General features: G+C 41.0%; 2 protein-coding genes across 4 annotated transcripts; one reads left to right on the top strand and one right to left on the bottom strand.

Moving 5' to 3' along the window:
* Positions 1 to 645: 645 nt before the first annotated feature.
* LOC104437084 (polyadenylate-binding protein-interacting protein 5) lies at positions 646 to 4,960 on the bottom strand. 2 transcript variants are annotated; one of them, XM_010049969.3, is made up of 4 exons: positions 4,808 to 4,940; positions 4,166 to 4,224; positions 1,877 to 2,332; positions 646 to 1,279 (listed from the first exon to the last, which is right to left on the bottom strand). In XM_010049969.3, the coding sequence occupies exons 3-4, from the start codon at positions 2,318 to 2,320 to the stop codon at positions 1,139 to 1,141; spliced, it is 585 nt and encodes a 194-aa protein (XP_010048271.2). In that variant the 5' UTR covers positions 2,321 to 2,332; positions 4,166 to 4,224; positions 4,808 to 4,940; the 3' UTR covers positions 646 to 1,138. The 2 variants fall into 2 exon arrangements, with proteins under 2 accessions (XP_010048271.2, XP_010048270.2); XM_010049968.3 differs by lacking the exon at positions 4,166 to 4,224 and having other exon boundaries at positions 4,808 to 4,960.
* A 9,586-nt stretch (positions 4,961 to 14,546) lies between these two features.
* On the top strand, positions 14,547 to 21,409 carry LOC104437085. Of its 2 annotated transcripts, none has more exons than XM_010049971.3 (6): positions 14,547 to 14,790; positions 14,957 to 15,790; positions 15,892 to 17,448; positions 17,717 to 19,438; positions 20,076 to 20,328; positions 20,422 to 21,409. In XM_010049971.3, the coding sequence occupies exons 2-6, from the start codon at positions 15,032 to 15,034 to the stop codon at positions 20,973 to 20,975; spliced, it is 4,845 nt and encodes a 1,614-aa protein (XP_010048273.2). In that variant the 5' UTR covers positions 14,547 to 14,790; positions 14,957 to 15,031; the 3' UTR covers positions 20,976 to 21,409. The 2 variants fall into 2 exon arrangements, with proteins under 2 accessions (XP_010048273.2, XP_010048274.2); XM_010049972.3 differs by having other exon boundaries at positions 14,548 to 14,790; positions 15,895 to 17,448.
* Positions 21,410 to 24,692: the final 3,283 nt, after the last annotated feature.

Below are 24,692 nucleotides of genomic sequence, written 5' to 3'. Positions count from 1 at the left end.
TGAATTCATCATTTGACTGGAGATTGTTTAGACAAAATTTGTTGTCGGGCAAGGACTGGATTTTTCCTTGGAGACGGCAGAAGGTGGAGAGAGAGAGAGAGAGATCGAGAGAGATTTAGAAGCTACTGATGCATGATTTGTAGATTATATAGACCAAATTCATTTCAATCATTGACCATGTGAGCATCACATTAGGACCCATACAATTAATAATTGATATTATATCTGTCAACATGATTTATGGACACGCAACAACTTCTCAGCACGAAGCCATCGTTATCTCCTCCATATAATACATATTACTATATTAGTAGTAAGTCCTAACATGTCGATCGTATCATTTCAATAATCATTTGAGGCCCATTTGTTCTTTACTCTCAGGACAACGATCCACAAGCAGCGCTGCCCTACTTTATGACAACTCTTGGTGTCCACACCCACTTCCTACAGTAGAAAGTCTGTACCATGATACTCATTTTGCTCTCTCTCTCTCTGTGTGTGGCAGTGTTGAACAGGAGTTTCCACTTACATGGTTGAGGATATCTAGTCAGGCCACGGGCGGCAACCAAAAACAACTTTTTCAGCAGACAGCTTCTCTCTCTACTCCTTTTTGGCTTGAGTTTAGTTATATAGTACTAGGAAAACTGAATCTCAGTGGAAACAGCACACAATACTTACTGTTTCAATGGCATCAAGAAAAGGCACAATGGGACAATCACAGACTACATTTGGGACCAGAAATTCAAACATTTCCTCTGAAAATTCGCCAGCACGCTGATCTCATCTCCTCGGCATGCCAGGGACATCATATAGGAAAATCAGCAGCTCTTGCCGGACGACTGACACGTTGCTTTCAGAATCTGATCAACAAACTCATAATCATCTTGCAAAAACCAATCCTTTTCTAAGGCACTAAAAGATTTTGCAGATTTGAGCAACAATGGCTCTTGAAACTCAAAACAAACAAAAGCGGTGATCATGGAGAACATTGCATATGAACATACCATCGACAACTATACAATGCTGCACCTTACCCTGTTTTAAGGTTGGACCCCTTCTAGATCAACAATTATGTAGAAGGGGAGAAGCGCAGCTAATTTTTCCAACTCAACCATGTAGAGTGGTTGGCTGGGTCAGATCAGCTAGATGACGAAGCAGTTGCCTCACCCTTCACACTCTTCAATTTCACATATCCAGACTCTGCAACAGAAGTCGGTACTGCAACATCACCAATGTCAAGAGTTTCTGGTAGATTTTCAGGAAAGTCATCCAGGTTGAACTGCATAAAGAAATGATCCAGCTCTTAAGATTATGAACAACATTTAGAAATCCAAATTTTGATGAAATCCACACAAAGATGCAACATTTGAAGAGATCAAGTAGACGTGCAATATCAATATACTATTTACAACTAGTTGACATCATCTTAACTAGAACAATTGTCAGAAAGGCATATCTTTCACCTGTTATCAGAATGATACGGCACCTTATGGACAAAAGTATTTTCCTTGTTAATCCAGATGGAATTGTAATATAGAGAAGGTTAAATAGAGATTTACACATAAAAGAAATCTCTTGCCACAAAAAAGAAATGTATTCAACTAAAAGATTCTAAGCAAGCAAATTTAAAATTTCCACAGAACAATAAAAATTACCATTATTGGGTGGTAATTAATCATCTTCAGATAGTCCATTCATGCTTGTCAATAATATTTACTCATCTCATTTCAGAGTCAAACAGGTAGCTGACAGGCCAAACACGCCACCCCTACTCCTCACAAAAATTGCATAGCATACTTATACAATCAAATTCAACTTCAGCAAGCAATTGGAATCTGTCATCATAAGTACGCTAAAAAGAGCTGACAAAAGTCACCTCAAGCTGGCTCAACATGTCAATAGTTGCGTCCAGATCTCCCTTATTTGCCAGGTAGACGTCAGCAATGGATTGATCAGATAATCCAGGAAATTGCATCTGAAGATACTCTACGTCCATTTCCAGTTCCTCATCAGGCACCTGTTTGTCTGAAAAATTAATTGGTTGCCTTGACGTCGAACCATGTGCAGAGTGGCTCTTTGAAGAGAAATACTCTACAGCCGGAAAATTTGAAGTCTCATGGAAATTTGGGTGAATAGCTGCTCTCCCTCGGTCCTGACCTTGATCAAATTGCACAAGAGGTTCAGAGAAGGCTGTCACATTGGAGGACTTACAGTCTCCAAATGTTCCTTCAAAAGCACCGCCTTTATGATCTGCTACTCTCTTAGAAAGTGGCACGTAAGATGCCGCGTGTGGATTTAAAGAGGAAGATCCTGACTTCATTATCTTAATTTGCTGTGTGGTAAAGGACAAAGTACTTGAAATTAAACCCCTCACAAAAAATCTGAAGTAGCAGACCACTCACTCAAACAAATGAGATGAAAATGAAATTGACTACGAATCATTATAGAGAGCAGTGGTACAGAAGCAAAATAACAGACGGTCACTCTGTCCTACTTTGCTCAGTTCCTTAGTAGCACAGTGGGAGAAAAAATGGTGCACCAAGAAGTTATACTCTAAGGAGGCCAAGAGAGCACAAAAGTGAAAAGAGAAAATAAACGTAGCCAGAAAATAATAGGAGCAAAACTGTCATATGGATCTTCAATCACTGTCGTCTCATGGTCCCTGCCTTTTTGGGCTTAAAACACGCCCTTTTCAATTAACTGACCTAACTACCCTCCAAACTCTAGATTATGTTATGCATTTATTCACATGAATAACACCAATTTTAGGCAATTTATGATCTATAGGTTGTCAATTTCCTATCACAGTTTACTTTAAAAGTTTTCCTACTGTATCATTTCACACACTAAGCACAGACAGAACATTTATTCCTTTGCTGAAGAGGACAAAAATTTTCTTCAGCTATGAACTCATATCATGATTTGATTTGGTTGTTCCTTCCAATCTTAACAATATAAAGACTAAATAAAGACAAAAACAAAAAGGACTAAAAGGGAAAGACCAGAACTAGATTTTTTGATTTCCTACCATGGAAAAAGTAACTAAGTGATGCCCATTGCCCCATATCTAACGATGAGCACATAAAGGTCCATCAAGTGAACCATAAATTCAAATTTTTTTTTTTACAAGGGAAATATAGTTTGACTGTGAAGAAGTTGTAACTCGAGCTTAAGCCTTAATAAAAATACTATAAATCTACCCACCCCGTGGTGGGCAAGTTGGTTAGGGTGCACATTGCCAAGACGACGGCTAGGGTTTGATTCCCCTTCCTCGTCACGTTGCGCGACTTAAGTGGGGTGCTGTGGGAGGTGGGTCCCTGCACTAGTGCCCCCAGATTTACATTGCCGGCTGTTAGTGGTTACAAATATAAAAAAATAATTATAAATCTTAAAATCTTAATCCAAAGAGCAGTCTTCTTACAACAAGCCCACAATATTACACCAACAAGAATCCCATTGAGATTGAGACCCATTAGAATGAAAGGATTTTTCTTCTCTGAAATATGATTTTGCTCGAATCTTCTCATCTGAATATTTCATCAATAGTGAATGACAACCTGAATTCACGAATAGAAACTACTTATTTTCAACCACTAACGTGATTCAAAAGGACACTGGAAGCATGCTGATCAATTGTTTTGGAAACTTAAGAGAAATGTAAATTTTAAGCAACACCTTGAGAGACTTGGAAATCACGGAAGAGTTAGCAAAATGAATTGATTCAAAATTGAATAAGACGATGTCGTTGAGAGCCAAAAGGTTTTCCTTTTATAAGTCTCACTCTCTTCGTTTTTTTTTTTTTTTTTTTTTTTTTTTGGGAGTTTAGTTGTAATAAGGTGAAGACAAACAAGAAGTGGAGTCGAAGAGCCAGCGAGAGAGACAGAGAAATTAATAAAAGTTGGGAAGAATCTATTGTTTAGAAGATAATTCGATCAATTAACATACAAATGCGTGTTTTAGCTAAAAAATTGTGTAAAAATCAACCTACCCAATAAAAGCCTGTTTAGGACTAAATGTCGGAGAAGAGAATGTCTACATGTCGTTTCATGAAATCCAAGAATTTTGGGGCTGATAATCAAGATATGTTTGATGTCCACTCTCAAGAGAACTATTTTATCAATACATATGTAACTTCGAATCACTAATGGACGAACTAAGAGCTTACCGCAACCTCCAGTAATAGTTCTCCATACTTCTGCAAACCATAGGCCAAAAGTCTTTTATCTGAAAGATTGAAAACCAAATCGAAAGAAGAAAGAGAGAAAAAAAAAAGAAGAAGGAAAAAAGAACATTGAGATCCAGCCATTTCTCACTTTAAACAAAAAATCCACAGATTTTAGAAATTGATACTTGCAGCAGAGAGCACAGGCAGCCCTCGCCCCATACGACACACGGCAGAAATCAAATCACAAGACGATCACATCCCAATCACGCCAACACATTTCGATCCCTCTTTCGACCACTTCACGCTAGATTATCGACTCGAAAGCAATCAATCAAGCGCCCCCATTCTAACCCGCGCATCAAACTCGCAAAATTCTACACGATCAAGAACTGCGATCGGCGATCCAACAGGAAGTCAAAACAAACGAAAGCGGAAGGAGCCAACGCAGTCCACCCTTTTGTGGGGGTAAGAAGCAACGACCAAGAACGAGAAACCCAATTCAAGAAAATCACAAGAAAGCAGGAAATCAGCAACTGGGGGCGATCGCCATCGATTCGGTGGACGCCATTTTCGATCCTCCCCGGCACGAAGCCTGCCCGCGCAGACCCACATGGGTATGCGGAGCCAAAAAGCGAACTTTACCTCGGAAAAGCGATCCTCGACGTCGGCGGGAGATGGGATTGAAAACCCTAAAAGAATTTCTTGGAGAGCTCTGAGAAAGTGAAGGGAAACGTAGCAGAGGAATGATTGAGAGAGAGAGAGAGAGAGAGAGGGATTTGTAAATGAAAGGTCACTTCCGACGGTTTACTTGGAGGAAGAGCTGTTAGGGGCCCGTTTGGGGAGCAGGATACGCTTATCCCAGTACGCGGATAACGGTCTCCGTGAAGCGTACACTGATCCGGAGTAGGGGTAATAGGTGCAGATTCCACCTAGAAGCCGTCGTGGCGAGACCGGTTCCTAATTTCTGAACTTGGGGGTGTACATTGAAATTGATTTTGGAAATGCAGGTTCGGTTGCCAAGGTTTATTCGGGAACCTGTTATTTTTTCTTTATTTTTTAATTTCATTCCGTAATGCCTTGTTTTTGCTTGATTTATAGTAAAGCAGCAACGCAAATTCCTTCTTATGAATAGAGTTTCGTGAACAAAACTATCCATCTCAAATAGAACCATTTATAAGTAATCTATTAGACCTAACAAGAGATTTATATAATGTTTTCATCTAGAGTAAATAAAAGAGGTTGATTCTAAAGTAATCTAGGAACACATGTAGAATAGTAGTGATTAGTTAATTTGAAGTTTCCAAGGACATAGTATATTGGGTTTCCATTACAATCAATATATAGGTAGGTTGTAGGTCGATTCTAATGGGTATATATCTTCCACCTATATGAGAGCAAGTTTAAAAATAATCATAATGATGGAATAACATATCGAATACCATTAGTAAAGATGATGTTCCCAATTTCGAAAGTTTGATATCAGTAGTATAAAATTGATAAAAAGATCCATAGATGCTACTCATTTTGGGGGTTATCTTAGTTTGATCTGGTTCTTTGCTATTAGTTCAATTCCCTAGTTCCTAGTCTGGTTATGCAACTCTTAGATAAGGATCTCTATAAAGCATTGCAGCTCATTTTGGTTTGATAGTCGAACCAAACTGAACATCAGTTTTGAGTAGGGTGAACGGTTTTAGGGTAGGTGCAAATTTCACCTGAAACCTATCGTGTTGAGACCGGTTCCTAATTTCTAAACATGAAACCGATCTTGGAACCAAACCTATAGTTCCAGGGTCTACCCAATAACATGCTAACTTCTTCTTCTTCTTTTAAATTTCATTTTGTTATTCCTTGTTTTTGCTTCAGTTTTTGTCAAGTAACAACAAAAGTTCCCTTCAAATAAATAGAGTTTCCATTAATAAGGGCCTGTAGAGTGACGTTTATATTTCTTCTAATTTTTATTCTTTTGTTCCTTGAAAAATAAACAATAAAAATCCGTTTGGTAACGCCAACTTATTTTTCTATTTCCTGGAATAGAAAAATAGTCGCAGAATACATTTGGAACAAAAATAATAAACAAAAACAACGTAGCTTTTTGTTTCCAAGAACAATTTCTAGAAATAAAGTCAATTTTTTCTTTTGTTCTTCTTCCTTGTTGCGGCCACTATTGGCTGCTTGCCAATTGTCGACCACCTCTGGCCCTTTGCAGCCACTATCGGTTGACTGCCACCACCGTCGCTTGACCGTTGGCGACTGTTGTCGCCGCCGCTACTCAGTCGTCGTTGTTGTAGCCCTCGACTGCCACCAACTGTCGTTGCTGTCGCTTGATCACCGACTGTCGTCATCACACAACCACTGCCCACTGCCCCACCCATCCCCACTAGCTGACGACCTCCGCTGATTGTCGTCGTCACCCCTTGACTGCTGGCAGCCTGTTCCTGCCGTCGACCATCGTCCGTCGCCACTGATTGCTGCCCATAGCCCACCGGCCGCCGTCCCCTCTTGCGGCCGCTCATCCGTCTCAGGCGGTTGGCCCGTGGTAGTTGGCGGCGATGGTTGGCAAGCATGTTGCGGCGGGTGGTGATCGGTGGTTCATGAGTAAGAAGAAAAAACGAATAAATACAAAAAATTATAAATCATATCAAACACATTTCTTTTTTTTTTTATTCCAATAATATAAATGTTGTATAGTTACCAAACGCTTTATTTTATTCATAAGAAGAAGAAGAAAAATTTATATTCTTGGAGTAGAAGCATTACTATGAGATCTCTTAATCAACACAAGATCATGTAATTTTGGGACTGCCTTGTGAATAGCAGGAGGCACTTCATGTTGATCGTACGGTTGGACTGCATTGTCCAAGAAAATGGCTAAGAGAGGCGATAGTAGAGAAGGTGTGCGTCGTGGGATGGGCCCGCAATAGGAGGTCCTGCACCACGGTGCCGCTGCAACGTTTTTTTTTTTAATGTTGAAACTCCATGCTCGAGAGCATGGTCACTAAGAAGTTGATAGTGTGTCGGCCATTCTTCATCGACCAACGGGTGAAGAGCCCGATCGCGATCGTGCGTGAAAGTTTGGGTCAATGTGGAGGGTGTATATGACTGGGGTGAAAAAGATGATTTATGAAAATCCGGCACGACGATCGTCTTTAGACCCCTTTTTGCCCTCACTCGTCGGAACACGATTGCCGGCCGATGGGGATAATCAGTGTGGTTAGAGGAGACAATGATCATGTGGTGGTTGAAAGTGACGATGATTGGTAATATGGCGGTGGTCCTTGGTGGGCAATGCTAGCGTAGTAATATTCGATGTGTCATTTTATTATTCCGTTAAAATATAAAATATAATTTTTTAGTTATTTTTTAAATTTTATAACCAATTCGGATATATCCCACAATCTAAAAGCTGTATTTCTTATCCAACATTTTATCCGGATTTATTTAGATTATTTGATCCGAAGAACATCATCAAACATTAGGTATGATAATTTGTTATTCTATTTGGACTCGAATTTAGGTTTCTAAACACAACCATAGAGTATTGAATGAATATATAGATATAGATATGTTGTTGGCGGGTCCCATTGGGTGCATATCTTACACCTACATTAGAGCAAGTTTAAAACTAAACATAGTAATGGAAGTACATATTGAAGAACATTAGTAATGAAATGATGTTACCAATTTTGAAAGTTTGATATTAGTAGTACAAACTTGGTGAAAAGATCCATAGATACTACTAGTTTTAGGGTTATCTCTATTCGGTCTCATTCTCTACTTCTCAATTCGATTCTCCAATTCCCAATCTTGTTCTACGGTTCTTGATCCAATTCAATTTAGTTCCTATCCATAAACCTGACATCATGATACTTGTTCCAAAAAATTTGGGACTGGGAACCGAACCAGAGTCTGGTGTCAAGAATTGGACCCATCATAAGATCGGTTCGGTCCAATTCTCTATTCTATATAGGATCCATGCTCATCTCTAATTTCGAGAAATATAGGCCCCGTTTGTTTGTATTTCTTTTTTGTGTTTTTAAACACTTTTTCTGTTTTTTTGTTCCTGGGAACAAAAAAGGAACATAAACGCGTTTGGGTGCGTTTCTGTTCCTTTTTTGTTCTTTTGTTCCTAGGAACAAAAAAAAACAAACAAGAAACACAAATTTTGTGTTTTTTGTTTACGGAACACAAATCGAAACACTTTTTTTTTTCTTCTTTCTTTTGGCCGATCGCCGGCCTCGGCCATGGCCGGCGGCCCGCCCGACCACGGCGAGGCTCGCCGCCCACGGCGAGGCCGACGCCGCCCCCCGGCCCGAGGCCCGAGGCTCGCCGTAGGCGGGCGAGGGTCGGCCTCGCCATGGGCGAGCTCGAGCTCGCCCGGCCATGGCGAGGCCGACCTCGCGCCGGCCCGGGCGAGCTCGATCTCGCCCGGATCCGGCGAGGCCGAGCTCGCCCGGCGGCCGGCGAGCATCAACCTCGGCCTCGCCCGCCGCCGGGCGAGCTCGGCCTCGCCGGATCAAGGCGAGGCCAACCTCGCGCCGGCCCGGCGAGCTCGATCTCGCCTGAGATCCGCCTCGAGCTCGCCCGATCCGGCCTCGAGCTCGCCCGGCGGCGGCGAGCCTCGGCCTCGCCGGCGGTGGCCGGCGAGGCCGCGCCTCGCCGCCACTGGCGAGCTCGGCCTCGCCGGGTCGCCGGCCAAGGCCTTGGCCGGTGACCGGCCAAAAGAAGAAAAAAAATGAAAAAGAAAAAAGAAAAAAGGAAAAAAAGAAAAAAATAGAAAAAATAAAAGAAATAAAAAAATTATCCAAATTTACCAAACATGTTTCGTTTATTTTTTATTCCCGAACAAGTTTACCAAACGCGTATTTTTTGTTCAAAAATTGTTCCCAGGAGCAAATACTTTTTCTATTTCTCGTTCCCCTAACAATTTTTAAACAGAAACACAACCAAACGCGCCCATAGAGACCGGCTTGAACCAATTATAGTGACTCCGTTGGATTCCGAACCCGGTGTTTTTGCTTTGTATTGTACTAGAACCAACGTGCACTGCACGTGTTTCATAAATGAATCTCCTTTTTAGGCAGTTTTTTTTTTCAAATTTAAAAATAGTGGGTAGTTTTCTGCCGATTGATGTTCTGGGCACCACATTTAATTATTCAAGGATATTTCGCGGGCACATTTTAAAAAGAATTTAATTTAAGTGACTTTTGATTGCCTCATATCTTTGGACCGTGCACTTAGATTGTGATTTGTGATTTGGCGTGAAGAGCCAGAAAAGCTTAAAAAACGCAGAAGATTACTATATCTGCCTACTCGGTAATAGCCAGAATTGAAGTCTTGATGTGGTGTCTACTTTCACCACCGTGAGACTCTCTAATTCCCTGTCTATTTTTGTCTTCCTGACAGAAAGAGAATATGAAGATAGCGTGGGGTCTCTCACTCCAAGGTGGTTCTCCTGCCTGTTTCCTCCATGAGCTTTTTAAACACTTGCTTAGGTCCTAAGAGGGAATGGGAGGACAGTGCGGGGTCTCTCACTCTAGGGCGATTCTCCTGCCTGTTTCCTCCGTGAGCCATACTGCCTCGTATCTTTGGACCATGCACTTAGATTGTAATTTGGCAAGAAGAGCCAGAAAAGCTTCCAAAAATATAGAGATGTCGATGTGCATTTTTGTATATTACTTTTTTCTATAGTTGATAATGGGAGTTTTTTTTTTTTAAATAAAAAAAGATGTTTCAAACTAAAATGAGGTTCGCCCCAGTGGCCACCCTTCCAATTTGGAAGGGGGAGGTGGGGGGTTCAAATCCCCACATTCTCAGGAGGGTTTAGGGTGGGGACGATTTCATTTCAGGAGTGGGTTTCGACTCTCACGTCCTGCAATGAGGCATGACAAAAGTCTGAGAGTGTGTGTTAGAGTAGGATTAGAGTAGGACCGATAAAAAAAAAACTAAAATGAGCAATACATAACAAAGTGGTGCCACTCGTTATTGGATGGAAGGATCATCATGTGGCAAGGATCCGACGAACTGTGGCGGAAGTCCTACAATTCTTGCCTGAATAGGCTAGGGTTGCGACCCCGTTCCAAATATAGACAACTCCACATGGTTCATGTTAGACCATCATAGTCCACGCATTTGATTGTTCAATGTCTCAATGATTATCATTATAGTTACAATATTATTTCTTTATCCTTTTTCTATTGTTGGCATGTTCATTTACTGTACTTTAATAGGTAACTTAGATTGTCGTTGTCATGTTGGATTACTTGTCATCCTTTATATAAGGTCAACAAGAATTTCATGTTTTTGATATAGGAATTTAATAAAAACGTACATGATTTTCTTCGCAACTTGAGATAACCCTCGATTTCAAAATGTTTAAAAAATTACAAGTATAGGTTTCATAACAACAAAGGATAACTTTACTTACTTACTGCTTATTTTTCACAATATTTGAATTGTACATACTCGAATAGTTGTATCTCCAATTTTTGATAGATTGAGATGAGATTTTCTATCATAAAAGTAAGATAAATAAAGGGACACAATTTACTTCAAAACTTGTAAATTAAAAAAAAATGACAAAATGGGTTCCTCAACAGCTAAGGATAACCTTACATACTTACCACACTTTTTTCACAATATTTAGATTTTACATACTCAAATAGTCACTATTTCCAATTTTCTGATAGATTACGATGAGATTTCTTATCATAAAAGAAAGGGGAATAAATGGACATGATTTATTTCGAAACTAGTGATGAGACTCAAGTTTTAAGCAAAATATAGAAAAATGACAAAATAGGTTTCTTAACAACTAAGGAAGTAAGGATAACTTTACATACTTACCACAGTTTTTTCACAATATTTGGATTTTACATACTCAATTTGTTGTATTTCCAAGTTTTGATAAATTCAGATGAGATTTCTTATCATGGTAAGAAGAGGAATAAGTGAACACAATTTACTTCAAAACCTGCAATGACTCTTGAGTTTTAGGCAAATTTAAAAAGATGAAAAAAATACGTGCCTTAACAACTAAGGATAACTTTATGTACTTACCACAAATTTTTTTCACAATATTTGGATTTTACATACTCAAATAGTCGAATTTTCAATTTTTAACAGATTGAGATGAGAATTCTTATCACAAATGGAATAAGAATAAATGGACACGATTTACTTCGAAACCCATGATGACCCCCTTAAGGTTTAAGCAAATTCAAACAGAATGACAAAATAGGTTTCTTAACAACTAAAGATAACTTTATGTAGTTACCACCTATTTTTCATGATAGTTGGATTTTACATACTCAAATTGTCATATTTCCAAGTTTCGATAGATTCATATGAGATTTCTTATTAGAAGAGGAATGGACACCATTTACTTCAAGACCCACGATGACCCTCGAGTTTTAGGCAAATTAAAAAAGATGACAAAATAGATTCCTTAACAAATAAAGATAACTTTACATATTTACCACAATTTCTTTACAATATTTGGATTTTACATACTCAAATAGTCAGAACTTCCAATTTTTTATGATGAGATTTCTTAACACAAACAGAATAGGAATTACCCTCTTAAGTTTTAAGCAAATTCGGAAAAATGAAAAAATAGGTTCCTTAACAACTAAAGGTAACTTTATGTACTTACTGCATATTTTTTTACGATATTTAGATTTTACATACTCAAATAGTTGTATTTCCAATTTTTGATAGATCGAGATGAGATTTCATATCACAAATAGAATAGGAATAACCCTTTTAAGTTTTAAGCAAATTCAGAATAATGACAAAATAGGTTCCTTAACAACAGAAGATAACATTATGTACTTACTGTGTATTTTTCACGATATTTGGATTCTTCATACTCAAATAGTTGTATTTCCAATTTTTGATAGATTGAGATAAGATTTCTAATCACAAATAGAATAGGAGTAACCCTCTTAAGTTTTAAGCAAATTCAGAAAAAATGACAAAATAGGTTCCTCAACTAATGATAATTTTATGTACTTACCACATATTTTCATGATATCTGGATCTTACATACTCAAATAATTGTATTTCCAATTTTTGATAGATTAAGATGAGATTTCTTCTCACAAATAGAATATGAATAACCCTCTTAAGTCTTAAGCAAATTCAGAAAATTGACAAAATATGTTCCTCAACAATTAAAGATAACTTTATGTACTTACTGCATATTTTTCATAACATTTGGATTTTGCATACTTAGATAGTCGTATTTCCAATTTTTTTTTTGGATTGAGATGAGATTTCTTATCATAAAAGGAAGAGGGCTAAATGGTGAAGGAGTAGGTAGGGGATGATAAATTGGCTCTAATTGGGATGGTTTAACCTATTTTGTCCAAAACCATTTAATTCCTTACCAAAGCGATTGGGTCACTATGCCTCATTTGGACTGGCCTTACCAGCTTTACTGTTACCAAATTGGACTGCTTGTGGTAAAAAGCTGTAAGTGCAAAGCACTAATTCAAATTTGAATTTTCTTCTAGATTAAAGGCAATTTCGTTACTAACATGCCCAAATAATTTTTCCATTTTTTCAGAATAGAATAAAATTACCACGAATGCGTAGATGCCTAATTAAGTTAAACCCAAAAAGGAGGTAGCTATGGTTGTCCAAAGTGTAAAACCCTAGGTCCAAAACATACAAATTTAAACTTTATGTACTAACCATGTAATTTTCATGATATTTGGATTTTACATACTCAAATAGCTGTATTTCCATTTTTTCATAGATTAAGATGAGATTTCTAAATAGAATAATAATAACCCTCTTATGTTTTAAGCAAATTCATAAAAATGAAAAATAGGTTCCTTAACAACTAAAGATAACTTTATGTGCTTACTGCATTTTTTATATGATATTTGGATTTTACATACTCAAATAGTCGTATTTCCAATTTTTGATAGATTGAGATTAGATTTCTAATCACAAATAGAATAGCAATAACCCTCTGAAAGTTTTAAGCAAATTCAAAAATATGACAAAGTAGGTTCCTTAACAACTAAAGACAAATTTATGCACTTACCTCGTATTTTTCACAATATTTGGATTTTACATACTCAAATAGTTGTATTTCCAAATTTTTTATAGATTGAGATGAGATTTCTTATCATAAAAGGAAGAGGGCCAAATGGTGAAGGAGTAGGTAGAGGGTGATAAATTGGCTCTAATTGGGATGGTTTAACCAATTTTGTCCAAAATCGTTTAATTCCTTACCAATGCGATTGGGTCACTATGCCTCATTTGGACTGGTCTTACCATCTTTACCGTTACCAAATTGGATTGCTCGTGGTAAAAAGCTGTAAGTGCAAAGGACTAATTCAAATTTGATTTTTCTTCTAGCTTAAAGGCAATCGTTACTTACATGCCCAAATAACTTTTCCATTTTTTGAGAATAGGATAATATTGCCACGAATGCATAAATGCCTAATCAAGTTAAACCCAAAAAGGAGGCAGATATGATTGCCGAAAGTGTAAAACCCTAGGTCCAAAACATACTAATTTTATTTTTTTTTATTTTTTTTTTTCACTAAGACGAAAGGAATTTCATTATGCATATCGAAACAAAATAATTTATTCATAGTAAGAACCTAACGATATGACCATTTTGATACATGCATTCCGAAGGAGATTACATTTCCTTAAACGCGTAGTTACCGCATTGCGACAAGCCGAAAATGTAATATAAATAGATGAGTCGTGCGACAAGATCGGTGGATTCGAGGGGCGGGCGGTGCCTCGCCACCTCCCCCTCTCGTATCCCCGTCTGGTCGTCAAGTGATCGCTCGAAATCTCTCTTTGTGAAAAAAGCTTTCCATGTCATATCTTTGTCAGGGGAGATTCCAGGCACACATTATGCGCGTCCCGAACCTTCACGCCTAAATTACACATACGCCATTGGCGACTGACGAGGCCAGATTAGAGCTAGGACTGAACTATTATGGTAAGATGCATCAGCTGATCATATCCTATCATTTCCCCCTTCCTCCTCACCCCCTATAAATTGCCCCTCAATCATTCCCAAAGGTCCATCTGCTCCGACCGAGAACAAAAGCTCTTGAATTTTTCCCAATCAATTCCCAAATCTTCCTCGTTTTCTCCAAAAAAAAAAAAACTCCAAAATCCAAAATTTCAAAAAAATACAAAGGAGCCCAAGGAGAGAAAAGGAGGAGGGAGCCCCCACCGGAAAAACCTCGTCCTCAGGCTCGCCATCAAGGGGCTCACAGCGCGCCACGTAGGTACATCCGAGCCCTCCACATAGCAGAAAATTTTCTTTATTTTTCCCCCATTTCACCTTTTCTTTTTCAATTTTTCTTTTTTTCTCGTTCGTTTGGGGGTTATTTTCTGATTTCTGATCTAAACCCTCGGCTCTGTCGTTTAACCGAAAGAAACCCTAAATTGGCCCGTCTCTCTCGCGGTGAAATTTTTTTGGTTGCAGAGAAATTGCGGGGAGAATTCCTCTCCGAATCCGCCAGATTCCTTGGGGTTTCGCCTCGGAGGCGCCGGATTCAGCCCCTGCTCGCGCTCCTCGCTCGTGATCTCCCGCCGCGCGCCGCCGGGGGGGAACGCCGCCGCCGCGTCGAGCTCCGTCGCCTGAGGTGAGCGCCATTTCCCGTCCTTCGATCCGCGGCCGCCGGTTTTGGCGTCGCGGGTCTCGATTGTTTCGGAATTGCGGGCTGATGTCGGGGGGGCTAATCCGCCCCTGTTTCGGGATTCATTTGTGTGCGGTTTGTGTGATTTCTGGGCATTTCTCGGTTTTTGCAGATCTGGAATATGAGGGCGGGGTCGTGTGATGGAATGTGATACGCGCGTGGGGTTGGTGGGATTGAATTTTGGTTGATGGAGCAGAAGGTGGAGGGCTCAAATGGGGCTCAGGCTCCTAAGAAAGCCAGGTGTCTGGCTGTTAAGAGCTTGTATAGAGCCGGGTCGTCGGGGGAGGATCCCGAGAGGCCGAAAAGTAAGAACTTGAAGAGGAAGATCGGCTCCAACGATGGTGGGGATGAGAATAGGCGGAAAAGGAGTAAGAAGGAGGTGTCTCTTAGTAGCTTGAAGAAGAGAAAGGAGAAGAGACTAAGTGACGTAACTAATGCCGGGGCTCATTTTGGGTCAAATGATTCGTCGGAGTTAAAGCCCGAGGTGGATGAGAGGCCGAGCTCCAATGGCAATTTGAATGGCATTGGACTTAGTCTGGATGACAACGTCGTCAAAATTCCAAAGCGGAAACGCGGAACTTTGGGACGGAAAAGAGTAGAGCATACTCAAGAGTCAAATCCAGCTGAGCCCTCTGTCAGCAGATTGGATTTTGCCGGTCCATCTGGGAAGCATAGAGATGGTGATCCTGAAGGAGGAAGCGGTGGTGGAAATGTTAAAGAGGAGGACGCTTTGGATGATTTGAAGGAGAATGGGCATAGTGTTGGCGGACCTTCACAGGAGCAGGATTACATTGTGGGGAGTTCAGCAACGGACAATGGCAAACCGAAAAAGTCGGTCAAGAAGCGCCGAAAGCAGGGAGAGGTGAAGCCGGAAGGTGTTCAAAGTGCTGTGGTGGAGGCAGGTTCTGCAGTCGATGTCTCTGCCAAGAGATGTGATGATCAGCAGGTTGATTTTTCTTAGATACTTTCTTGCTTCTTGGTTGTAAATGGGGGGCACCCCCTTGGTGCTTTTTAATATGCTTACTTATCGAAAACTGTGACGATCAGCAGGAAGATGATGAGGAGAATCTGGAGGAAAATGCTGCGAGGATGCTCTCCTCACGGTTTGATCCAAGCTGTACTGGGTTTTCTTCAAAGAGTAGAGCATCGCCATCACCAACAACATCATCAAACAGCTTGTATTTTCTGTTATCTCCTAACGGAAAATATTCAGATCAAGCATGTACATCTCGTGCTTCACCAAACTCCCCATCTGGTAAAGCAGCTAATAGAGCCTTGCGGCCAAGAAATCAGCACGGAGAAAAGCTGCGTTCCCGGAAAAGGAGGCATTTCTATGAAATTCCTTCTGAGCAGGTGGATGCAGATTGGGTTTTAAACAAAAGAATAAAGGTCTTCTGGCCTCTAGACCAGTGCTGGTACCATGGCCTCGCAAATGACTATGATGGAGAAACAAAACTCCATCACATCAAGTATGATGACCGTGATGAAGAATGGATCGACCTTCAAAAGGAACGTATCAAACTCTTGCTACTTCCTGGTGAAGCTCGGACTAAGTTTGCAGTGGGCAGCAGGAAGAGAAGAGCGGAGCCTACCAATGAGGAGGAAGAGAGACCTTTGACTTCAGCCAATGATGGCTGTGTCAGCAGTTACATGGACACAGAACCAATCATTTCGTGGCTGGCACGATCAAGTCGTGGGGTCAAATCTTCTTCTTCCCATGCTGTAAAGAAACGAATTGTCGGTCCATCTCTGAAATCGAAGCCTTCATCATCTGCTGCTGATGCTGTGGATACATGTGGGGCCACCACTGCTGGTTCTTTCCCAGAAGGAGGCCAAACGGCGTTTCATGGAGATCGTGCCTCAATGGGTGGACTTTTTAATGCTGGAAAGGTTGAGAAAGTTGCAAAGAGCTCTGGATCTCTGAAAGGTGGCAATGCTCCTATTGTTTACTACAGGAAGCGGTTTCGCCGGGCAGCTGGGGCCTTGTACCAGAGAGTAGAGGATGATGCCTTCTCATTGGGAAAATCAGATTCTCATGGCTCTTTGTTGACAATTGAAGAGACGGGCTCCTTCAAATTAGTATATCTGGTGAGAAGGGAAGCAAACGATATCATGGTCAGTTCTCTTCTCCGCCCTTTTAGAGTAGAGGATTCCCAGTTGGTCTATGATCTCGTTCTGCTTTACTATGGAAGACTGGTGAACGTGTGGCCTGTGGTGAAGTTGGAGATGCTTTTTGTGGACAGCATTGTTGGTTTGAGGGTCCTCTTGTTTGAAGGATGCTTGGGGCAAGCTGTAGCATTTGCAATTTCAGTTTTGAATCTGCTGAGTGAGTCTAATGGGGAGGTGAAATTTGTAAGCTTGCAATCTCCGATAACCTCTGTTAGATTCAAATTCTCTAGTGTTCAAGGTTGTGAAAACCAACTTGTGTTTGGATTTTACAACTTTTTGAGATTAAAACGTTCTAAGAGGTTGTGTTTGGAATCGGAACTGAGGGAGAATTGTTTGCTAGTTGAGAAACTTTCTCCTTCTGAATGCACTGACAATGCTCTTCAAAATGGAGACATCCCATCACTGGCGCCAGCTGCTTTGGACTCTTCACTAGAGGTATTATTCTCTTTACCATTTTCTTCTAATAATATTCAATTTCTTTGTTCAGGAGTTAGGGTTGTGGAGCAATATGTGCATGATTTTCTGTTGTTTTTGGTATCATTTACAATTCTTCCATGAACCAATTTCTTAAACTCCCCTTCACCCTTCCCTCTTCCCTGACAGCATGCGCGTGCACACACGCACACACTCTTACTTTGTGCTTAGCATTGTGGTTGTTACTTATGTAAAACCAGTATTAATTGTCCTAAGGTTAACTGATCAGGGTCTACAGAAGCTGACTGGTGAAGCAATGCGGCCCTTGGATGTTTCTAGAGATAATGAAGACATTAATGGGGGAAATTCTTCAGGTTCTGATGCAGAGTACATGAAGCTTCTTCCGTTTGCTCTCTCCTTTTCCGCTGCTCCTACTTTCTTTCTGAGATTGCACCTGAAGCTTCTTATGCATCATAGCGTCTCCAAAATTAGTTTTGTTGAGCTTAATCAGGAGAAGAGCACTGAAACTGCAAGCATTTTGGCTCCATCTAACATTGCCATAGATGCCTGCTCAAAGGATGATGTGGGATTCCATAATAGCCAAGAAGCTCCATCAAGAGAGAGTCCTTGTGATAAGTACTCGCATTGTGCTAAAGATGATCAAGCTGTTCAGCTAGTTGTTTGCAAGGGTGCAGATTCGAGGACCCCTGAGGATAACCAAAGTGGTGATCTTCTTGCTGGCAGGATTCACAGTGGTACTGCTGTAGTTGGTGATGAGGCTGGGCAGGTGCAGGAAGGGCAAGGAAATGACGCAGCATCAGAAAAAACGTCAAGTCCTCCGCTTGACGGGGAGAGGATCACAAATGGCGCTTGTACTTCTTCGAATGTTATTAAGATAGATATTCCCCATTATAATGCAGGTGAAAAGCCTGTTGATGATGGATCGCTGCGTGGTTTGCCACCTACTGGTATGGCTTGTGATGTGAATGGCAGCCTTGTCCCTAGTCCAAATCCCACTGCACCAAGAAGCGTATGGCATCACAGTAGAAGTAATTCATTTTATGGACACTTCTCGCGTGGTTGGTCAGATGCAAAAGCTGATGGTTCCCTGAATAGTTTTGGCAATGGACCGAAGAAGCCACGGACACATGTTACTTACTCATATCCTTCTGGAGCTTCAGGTTCAAGCTCAAAGCCACAGCAGAGAACAATTCCTAACAAAAGAATCAGGAGACCCAATGAAAAGAGGGCCTCAGATGTTGCCCGAGTTCCTCAAAGAAACTGGGAGTTGTTATCGTGTCATGCGAACTTGTTAATTACAGTAGGGGACAAGGGATGGAGAGAGAGTGGGGCAGAGGTGGTACTTGAACTTGTTGAGAATGAGTGGAACCTTGCAGTAAAAGTTTCAGGAACCACAAAATATTCTCATAAAGCACATCAGTTTCTGCAGCCTGGGTCCACTAACAGGTATACACATGCTATGATGTGGCGAGGAGGGAAAGAGTGGACACTTGAATTTTCAGACAGAAGCCAATGGGCTCTTTTCAAGGAGATGCATGAAGAGTGTTACAACCGAAACTTCCGTGCTGCATCTGTCAAGAACATTCCGATTCCTGGTGTCCGCGTGGTAGAAGATTATGATGATAATGGAATGGAGCTGTCATTTCGCAGTTCTGCTATCTACTTCCAGCAGGTAGAAACAGATGTGGAAATGGCCTTGAATCCATCTCGTGTCCTATATGACATGGATAGTGACGATGAGCAGTGGATTTCATCTTGTCAGAGTTCTTCAGATGTTAATGATAGTGGCTCCGGGCACGTATCTGTGGAGATATTTGAGAGGACAATGGACCTGTTCGAGAAGAAAGCTTATGCTCTTCAGTGTGACCATTTCACATCTGAAGAAATGGAAGATTTGAAGTTTGGTGCAGGACCTGTGGTACGAGGTATTTATGAACATTGGCGGCAGAAGAGGCAAAAGAAGGGAATGCCATTGATTCGACATCTTCAGGTGCCTTTTAAAATCCTTTTTCTTGTCGTTTATTGATTTTGTCCAGATACACATTTATGTGAGGTGCTGCATTTAATTTGGCTTTCTGCAATTACTGTTAATCCGCCATTGGGAACAATTTCTTTCACTCAGTTTTCCAGATGCAGTTTCCATGTTGAGATGCTCGTTTTGTTTTTATTTGGGGTGTACTTTGTTTGAGTGAATTGCAAAGGATTGTCAGGGGACCTGTTGGTATGTGATTGCTTTGTTCCTCTCTTCCATGCCCGTTTCGTTTTTATCTTTTCCTGGAGTTGTGCTTTGGAATTTCGTCTGATATGGGGCTGATACGGTATTGTCAACTTCTTAAGCCTTCATGCATGATGGTAATGCTTGGTTTTTCAATTAATAGGGCATTGAGCATGAATAAAGAAACAAATAGCCTTTGAAATTAGCTCTTAATTAGTTCAGTTATTGATTAGTTGGTTAGACGTATTATTAAAAATCAGATGCTAATTTGTACGTCTCTTTTTTGTGAATTAGATCTTCCTGCCATCATTAATCCTGTCTGTTACCTTTGTGTGCACATAGGTGCACTTTTTTGAACTTGTGATTTAAATGTCATGGTATCTTTTATTCAATTCATGCTCATGCTTTGCAGCCACCATTATGGGAAATGTACCAGCAGCAGTTGAGAGAGTGGGAGCTAGCTTTGAATAAAGGGAACTCTGCTGCTTCTGATGGATGTCAGAAGGCCTCAGCTGCTGAAAGACCTCCCATGTTTGCTTTCTGTATGAAACCTAGGGGCTTAGAAGTCCCTAATAAAGGCTCAAAGCAAAGATCGCAGAAACGATACTCAGTCACGGGGCAAAGCAATGGTTTTCATGGAGATCAGGACAGTTTCCATACTTATGGTAAGTTATGTGAATTTTACTAAGCGGAACACTTTTAGGTTATTTTTTCTTGGATCCAGAATCTTGACGTCGTTATCTTTTTGTTCCTGTCAGGGAGGAGATTGAACGGACCTAGTTTTGGAGATGATAGGGCCGTCTATTTGGGACCTAACTATGGACATGCAGACAATTCTCAAGTGGCACAGACGTCTCCATTGGGATATTCTCCACGAGATGTCCCTGGCCAGGGATGTTTTCCAATTGGCAATGATGGATTCAATCGAAATTATCCTCCCAGACTACAGAGATATAAGTCAAAGAAGTCTGGTGCTGTTGCATCTCCTCGACATTCACAGGTGGTCACTGCCTACAGCAGGGGAGCCACGGGCAGTAATAAGAATACCCATCACTGGAATTCTCATCAACAGTTTTCGTCCGAAGGCTCTCAGAGACCATCTAGTGAACAGTGGGACCGGGATATGGATGAATATAAATTGTTGGATGCATCTGGTGCAGCACGGTATGCATCTAATTTAGCTAAGCTTAAGAGAGAGAAGGCACAGAGACTTCTTTGCAAAGCAGATGTAGCAGTTCACAGAGCTGTGGTTGCTCTCATGACTGCTGAAGCGATGAAAGCGTCTTCGGAGGATAGGAAGGATGATGGGTAGGTTATCTGAAGATTATCAGTGAACAGATTGGTATAGTTCTCAATTTGACCCCGAAGAATGTGCAGATGGAATGAAAATATTTCTCGAGGCGGGAGCTGGTCCAAGATTTTATCAGATGCTGGTGCGCGTTTCACCATGCACAGTTTTTGAAGGAAAAGTTTGTGGAGAGGGTATTCATAGAGATATATTTGGTTATCACATTTAATTGTCGATATTTTGGCAGTTTTCTAGTCTATCCTTGCAATACCTTAGTGAGATTCCAGTAGTCTCTTACACCAGCAGCAAGTGTATGCCTCATTAGTGCTGCTTGTCGTGTTTATTTTGCAAGAGCATTGTATAGAATCTTTTGCTACCATTCTCTGTACAGTCAGCCCACCCCCTCTATCAAATAAGAAAGAAAAAAAAGGAAATGAAGAGAGATTGACCAAACGTAATTGGTTTTGGCCAGAACCTGATTGATGCTCTGAGTCTGTTTTTCTTAGATATCCTTGTCATCATCTGTGGCTTCGAATAGCAGAATGACAAGTCACTATGCCATACCTTTTTATCTTCTCTTGTACATAGGGCGATGAGTCTCCGAAGCTTATGGCCTCTTTTTCGCTTCTTGAGCAATTTCTGCATTTGATCTGTGGCATTTAGATTATGTATTAAGCCTATGCTGTTCATCATCTTCTAGCACAAGCAAAGAACTGAGTTCCCTTTTAGATTGTTTGTAAGTTGTAACTTACGCGAAGGGATGAAACGTGGAACCTGACGAAGCACTGGTATCCGCAGCGGGCCGGCTCAGACTGTAGGATGATGAGCCCTTCATTGCGTCCTCTCTCTTCGTTAACTACGTGCCCTCTCTGTTGTCTCTCTTCTGCCGCACGCTCTCTCTCTTCCTGCTCGGCGTCTTCTCCCTTTCTCTCTTTCTTTTCTTTTAAAAATATCCCAGGTACCTCACCTCTCTCTCTCTTCCCCCCACTCTTCTTCTTTGTCTCGCAAGAAGCAAACGACAATCGCTGCCACCGTGATCCTTTGCAAGCCGCGAAGAAGAGGCATTTCTTTTATAGAAGAAAAGTTCAAAGGGTCGGTTCGGAGTGTTGGCGAGGCCCGTTTGGCTTCTATCTCAGTTCGATGCCAAGTGTCGGTTTGCTCGCTCCGCGTGAGGCCACGCCACTTTCTCACAGGTTCTCTCTGTCTCTCTCGCTCTCTCTCGTCAGTTCTCGCTTCACGCCACGACGCCACGCCACGCCACGCCACGCCACGCCATTCCCTTGCGGGTTCTCTCTCTGTCTCTCTGTCTGTCTTTCCATAGTGCGCGCGCATAAACTCGCGTGAAATTTCGCCACAAAATGAGAATTTCCTGTTAGCAATGTCGTGTGTAAAAGTAAAGGAGATGATATGGATAAATATAGGTCAAATAACTTGAGCACTCCCCTCCAAGAGCAAAATGAAAAGGGATTTCTGTAGGCCTCTGTTTCATATCATGTGACTGCCATTAACCAACTCGAGCAATCCCCTCCCGTACAAAGCTGCAGCTTTCTTCATCTTTATCTCTCGTGCACCAACAATGACGGAGATCATCAGATCCTCGAAAGCTCGCCGGACAGGAGCCACCCGAACCAAATTCCGAACAACGAAAAGAGTTCCATCCTGAATCCACGCGGAAGTCTTCTACTTGTTTACTGGTCTTTGCTCTCGAGTGGAGCCAGTGGATGCTAGCTTTTTCGGGGTGGATTCCCATCTCTGTCCTCGTCGGCCGCCCAGCATAGCTTCGAGCTCCAAGCCCACGATGCCACCACCGCTTGGATCGAGGCTTGTTCGAGGTAGAGATCAATCTCGATCCGAGGCTGCGAGGACCTGGGGACAACCTCCATTGCCAGTCCCGGTACCTTTGCACATGTGTAAAAAAGGCAAAGTGATAACGAAAAGAAAAAAGAAAAAAGAAAAGAAGAGGAAAGTAAGACGGGTCATCCTAATGCGAAGAAATTGTTTATCATTCCTATTCTGCCCCTTCCAAACAGCAAATCGGACCGGTAATCAAACGCTATAACGAACGCAAGAACTCTGTTCAAATGAAATCATCACCTAGCCAGCATATCAATTCCAATCATTCAACTACATCAGAAGAAAAGAATAAAAAAAAAAAAAAAAAGACGACAAATGCCTCAATGCATCATAATTATCCTCGTTCCCTTCCTCAACACGATACGGGTAGCCACAAATCGATTCCGATTCACACAAAGATCTTTCCTCTTTCAGAGACATTGGAATTCAAAGCATCCACCACAAAGCAGTAGAGAACTCAAACGAGGCTGGTTCAACTAAGGACGACCTTTCAATCCGAACTCGCGATCCTCAACCAAGTGAAGATGGAGCAGTTTGCTGCAGGTGGACTTTTAAGGGTCTTTAGCTTTTATGTATCCTAGGATTGCTCATTATATTCATTTTATTATTCTTTTTAATTTGAAGCTTGCATTTAATTTGACCAGAATTGGTATAAATTTGACCCCAAATAATGTTTATTTGAGTCGGGGGCTTGTCCTTGATTCGTCGATGCTGGTGCACCTTTCACCAAGCACAGTTTTTGAAGGAAAAGTTTATGGAGAGGCCATGAAATAGAGAAATATTTGGTTCTGTTACATTCAATTGTTGATATTTTGGCAGTTTTCTAGTCAATCCTTGCAATACCTTAGTGATTCCAGTAGTCTTTTACACCAGCAGCATGTGTATCCCTCATTAGAGCTGCCTGTCGTGTTTCTTTTTTTTGCAAGAGCATTTTGTAGAATCTTTTGCTAACATTCTCTGTACAGTCAGCCCACCCCCTCTATCAAATCAGAAAAAAAACAAGAAATGAAGAGATTGACCATGCTTAATTGGTTTTGGTAAGAATTTGCTCGATGCTTTAAGAGCCTGTTCTCCTCATATATCCTTGTAATCATCTGCAGACTGTAACTTTGTACAGCAGAATGACTAATCATCATGTGACATGCCTTTTATCTTCTTACTTGTACATAGGGCGATGCGTCTCTGAAGCTTATGCCCTCTTTTTACTTCTTGAGCATTCTCTGTATTTGAGCTGTAGCTTTTAGATTATGCATTAAGCTTATACTGTTCATCATTTTCTAGCACAAGTGGAGAACTGAGTTCCCTTTTGGATTGCTTATAACTTATGTGAAGGGATGGAAAGTGGAACTTGATGAAGCACTGGTATCAACATCGGGCCAGTTCAGACCGTAAGATGATGGTCCTCAACTCGATACATGGCGGCACACTCGACTGCAATTTCAAGCTGTTTTTCACAAAACAGACTTATCTTACAAGCATGCCATAGTGGAATGGAAGTCCTACCCATCTCACTATAATGAAGAGCCAGACAAGAAAGTGAGTTAAGTTGGCCTCCCAATGTCATGACGTTTACTACGGTCTGGTGTTTCAGGGATAGACTGTCTCTGTTTTTTTTTGCGTATAAGATGATAACTTGGCTTTCATCGATGTATATGTAGACAATTTTAGACTGAAATCGAATCCAGTGTGAGACTTTTTTTCCGATATTTGATTGTAAAACAAATAGAAACTTAGCAAGCAGACCATTTGTGAAATTTGGAGCACAATTTTAGTTAGTGATCCATTTTTGACATATACTTGTGTTTAAATTCCGAGTGATCCAAGGCGCAAGAATCTTATATATACTAAGATGGAAGGGGCGTGGCTAGTTCTCGATGAACTTGCAAT

Source organism: Eucalyptus grandis, chromosome 3 (genome assembly GCF_016545825.1).
Source record: "Eucalyptus grandis isolate ANBG69807.140 chromosome 3, ASM1654582v1, whole genome shotgun sequence".
Taxonomy (NCBI): domain Eukaryota; kingdom Viridiplantae; phylum Streptophyta; class Magnoliopsida; order Myrtales; family Myrtaceae; genus Eucalyptus; species Eucalyptus grandis.
The sequence above is the reverse complement of the archived record's forward strand: the minus strand, read 5'-3'. Positions and strand labels throughout refer to the sequence as shown.

What these genes read in the sequence shown, in the direction of transcription:
- LOC104437084 (XM_010049968.3), bottom strand. Translation starts at nt 2,320, where the DNA reads ATGAAGTCAGGATCTTCCTCTTTAAATCCACACGCGGCATCTTACGTG. An exon ending in ACATGTTGAGCCAGCTTGAG is followed by an intron (nt 1,280 to 1,876) that starts GTGACTTTTGTC and finishes TTCTTTATGCAG; the next exon opens with TTCAACCTGGATGACTTTCC.
- LOC104437085 (XM_010049971.3), top strand. Translation starts at nt 15,032, where the DNA reads ATGGAGCAGAAGGTGGAGGGCTCAAATGGGGCTCAGGCTCCTAAGAAA. An exon ending in AGAGATGTGATGATCAGCAG is followed by an intron (nt 15,791 to 15,891) that starts GTTGATTTTTCT and finishes TGTGACGATCAG; the next exon opens with CAGGAAGATGATGAGGAGAA. An exon ending in CATTGATTCGACATCTTCAG is followed by an intron (nt 19,439 to 20,075) that starts GTGCCTTTTAAA and finishes CATGCTTTGCAG; the next exon opens with CCACCATTATGGGAAATGTA.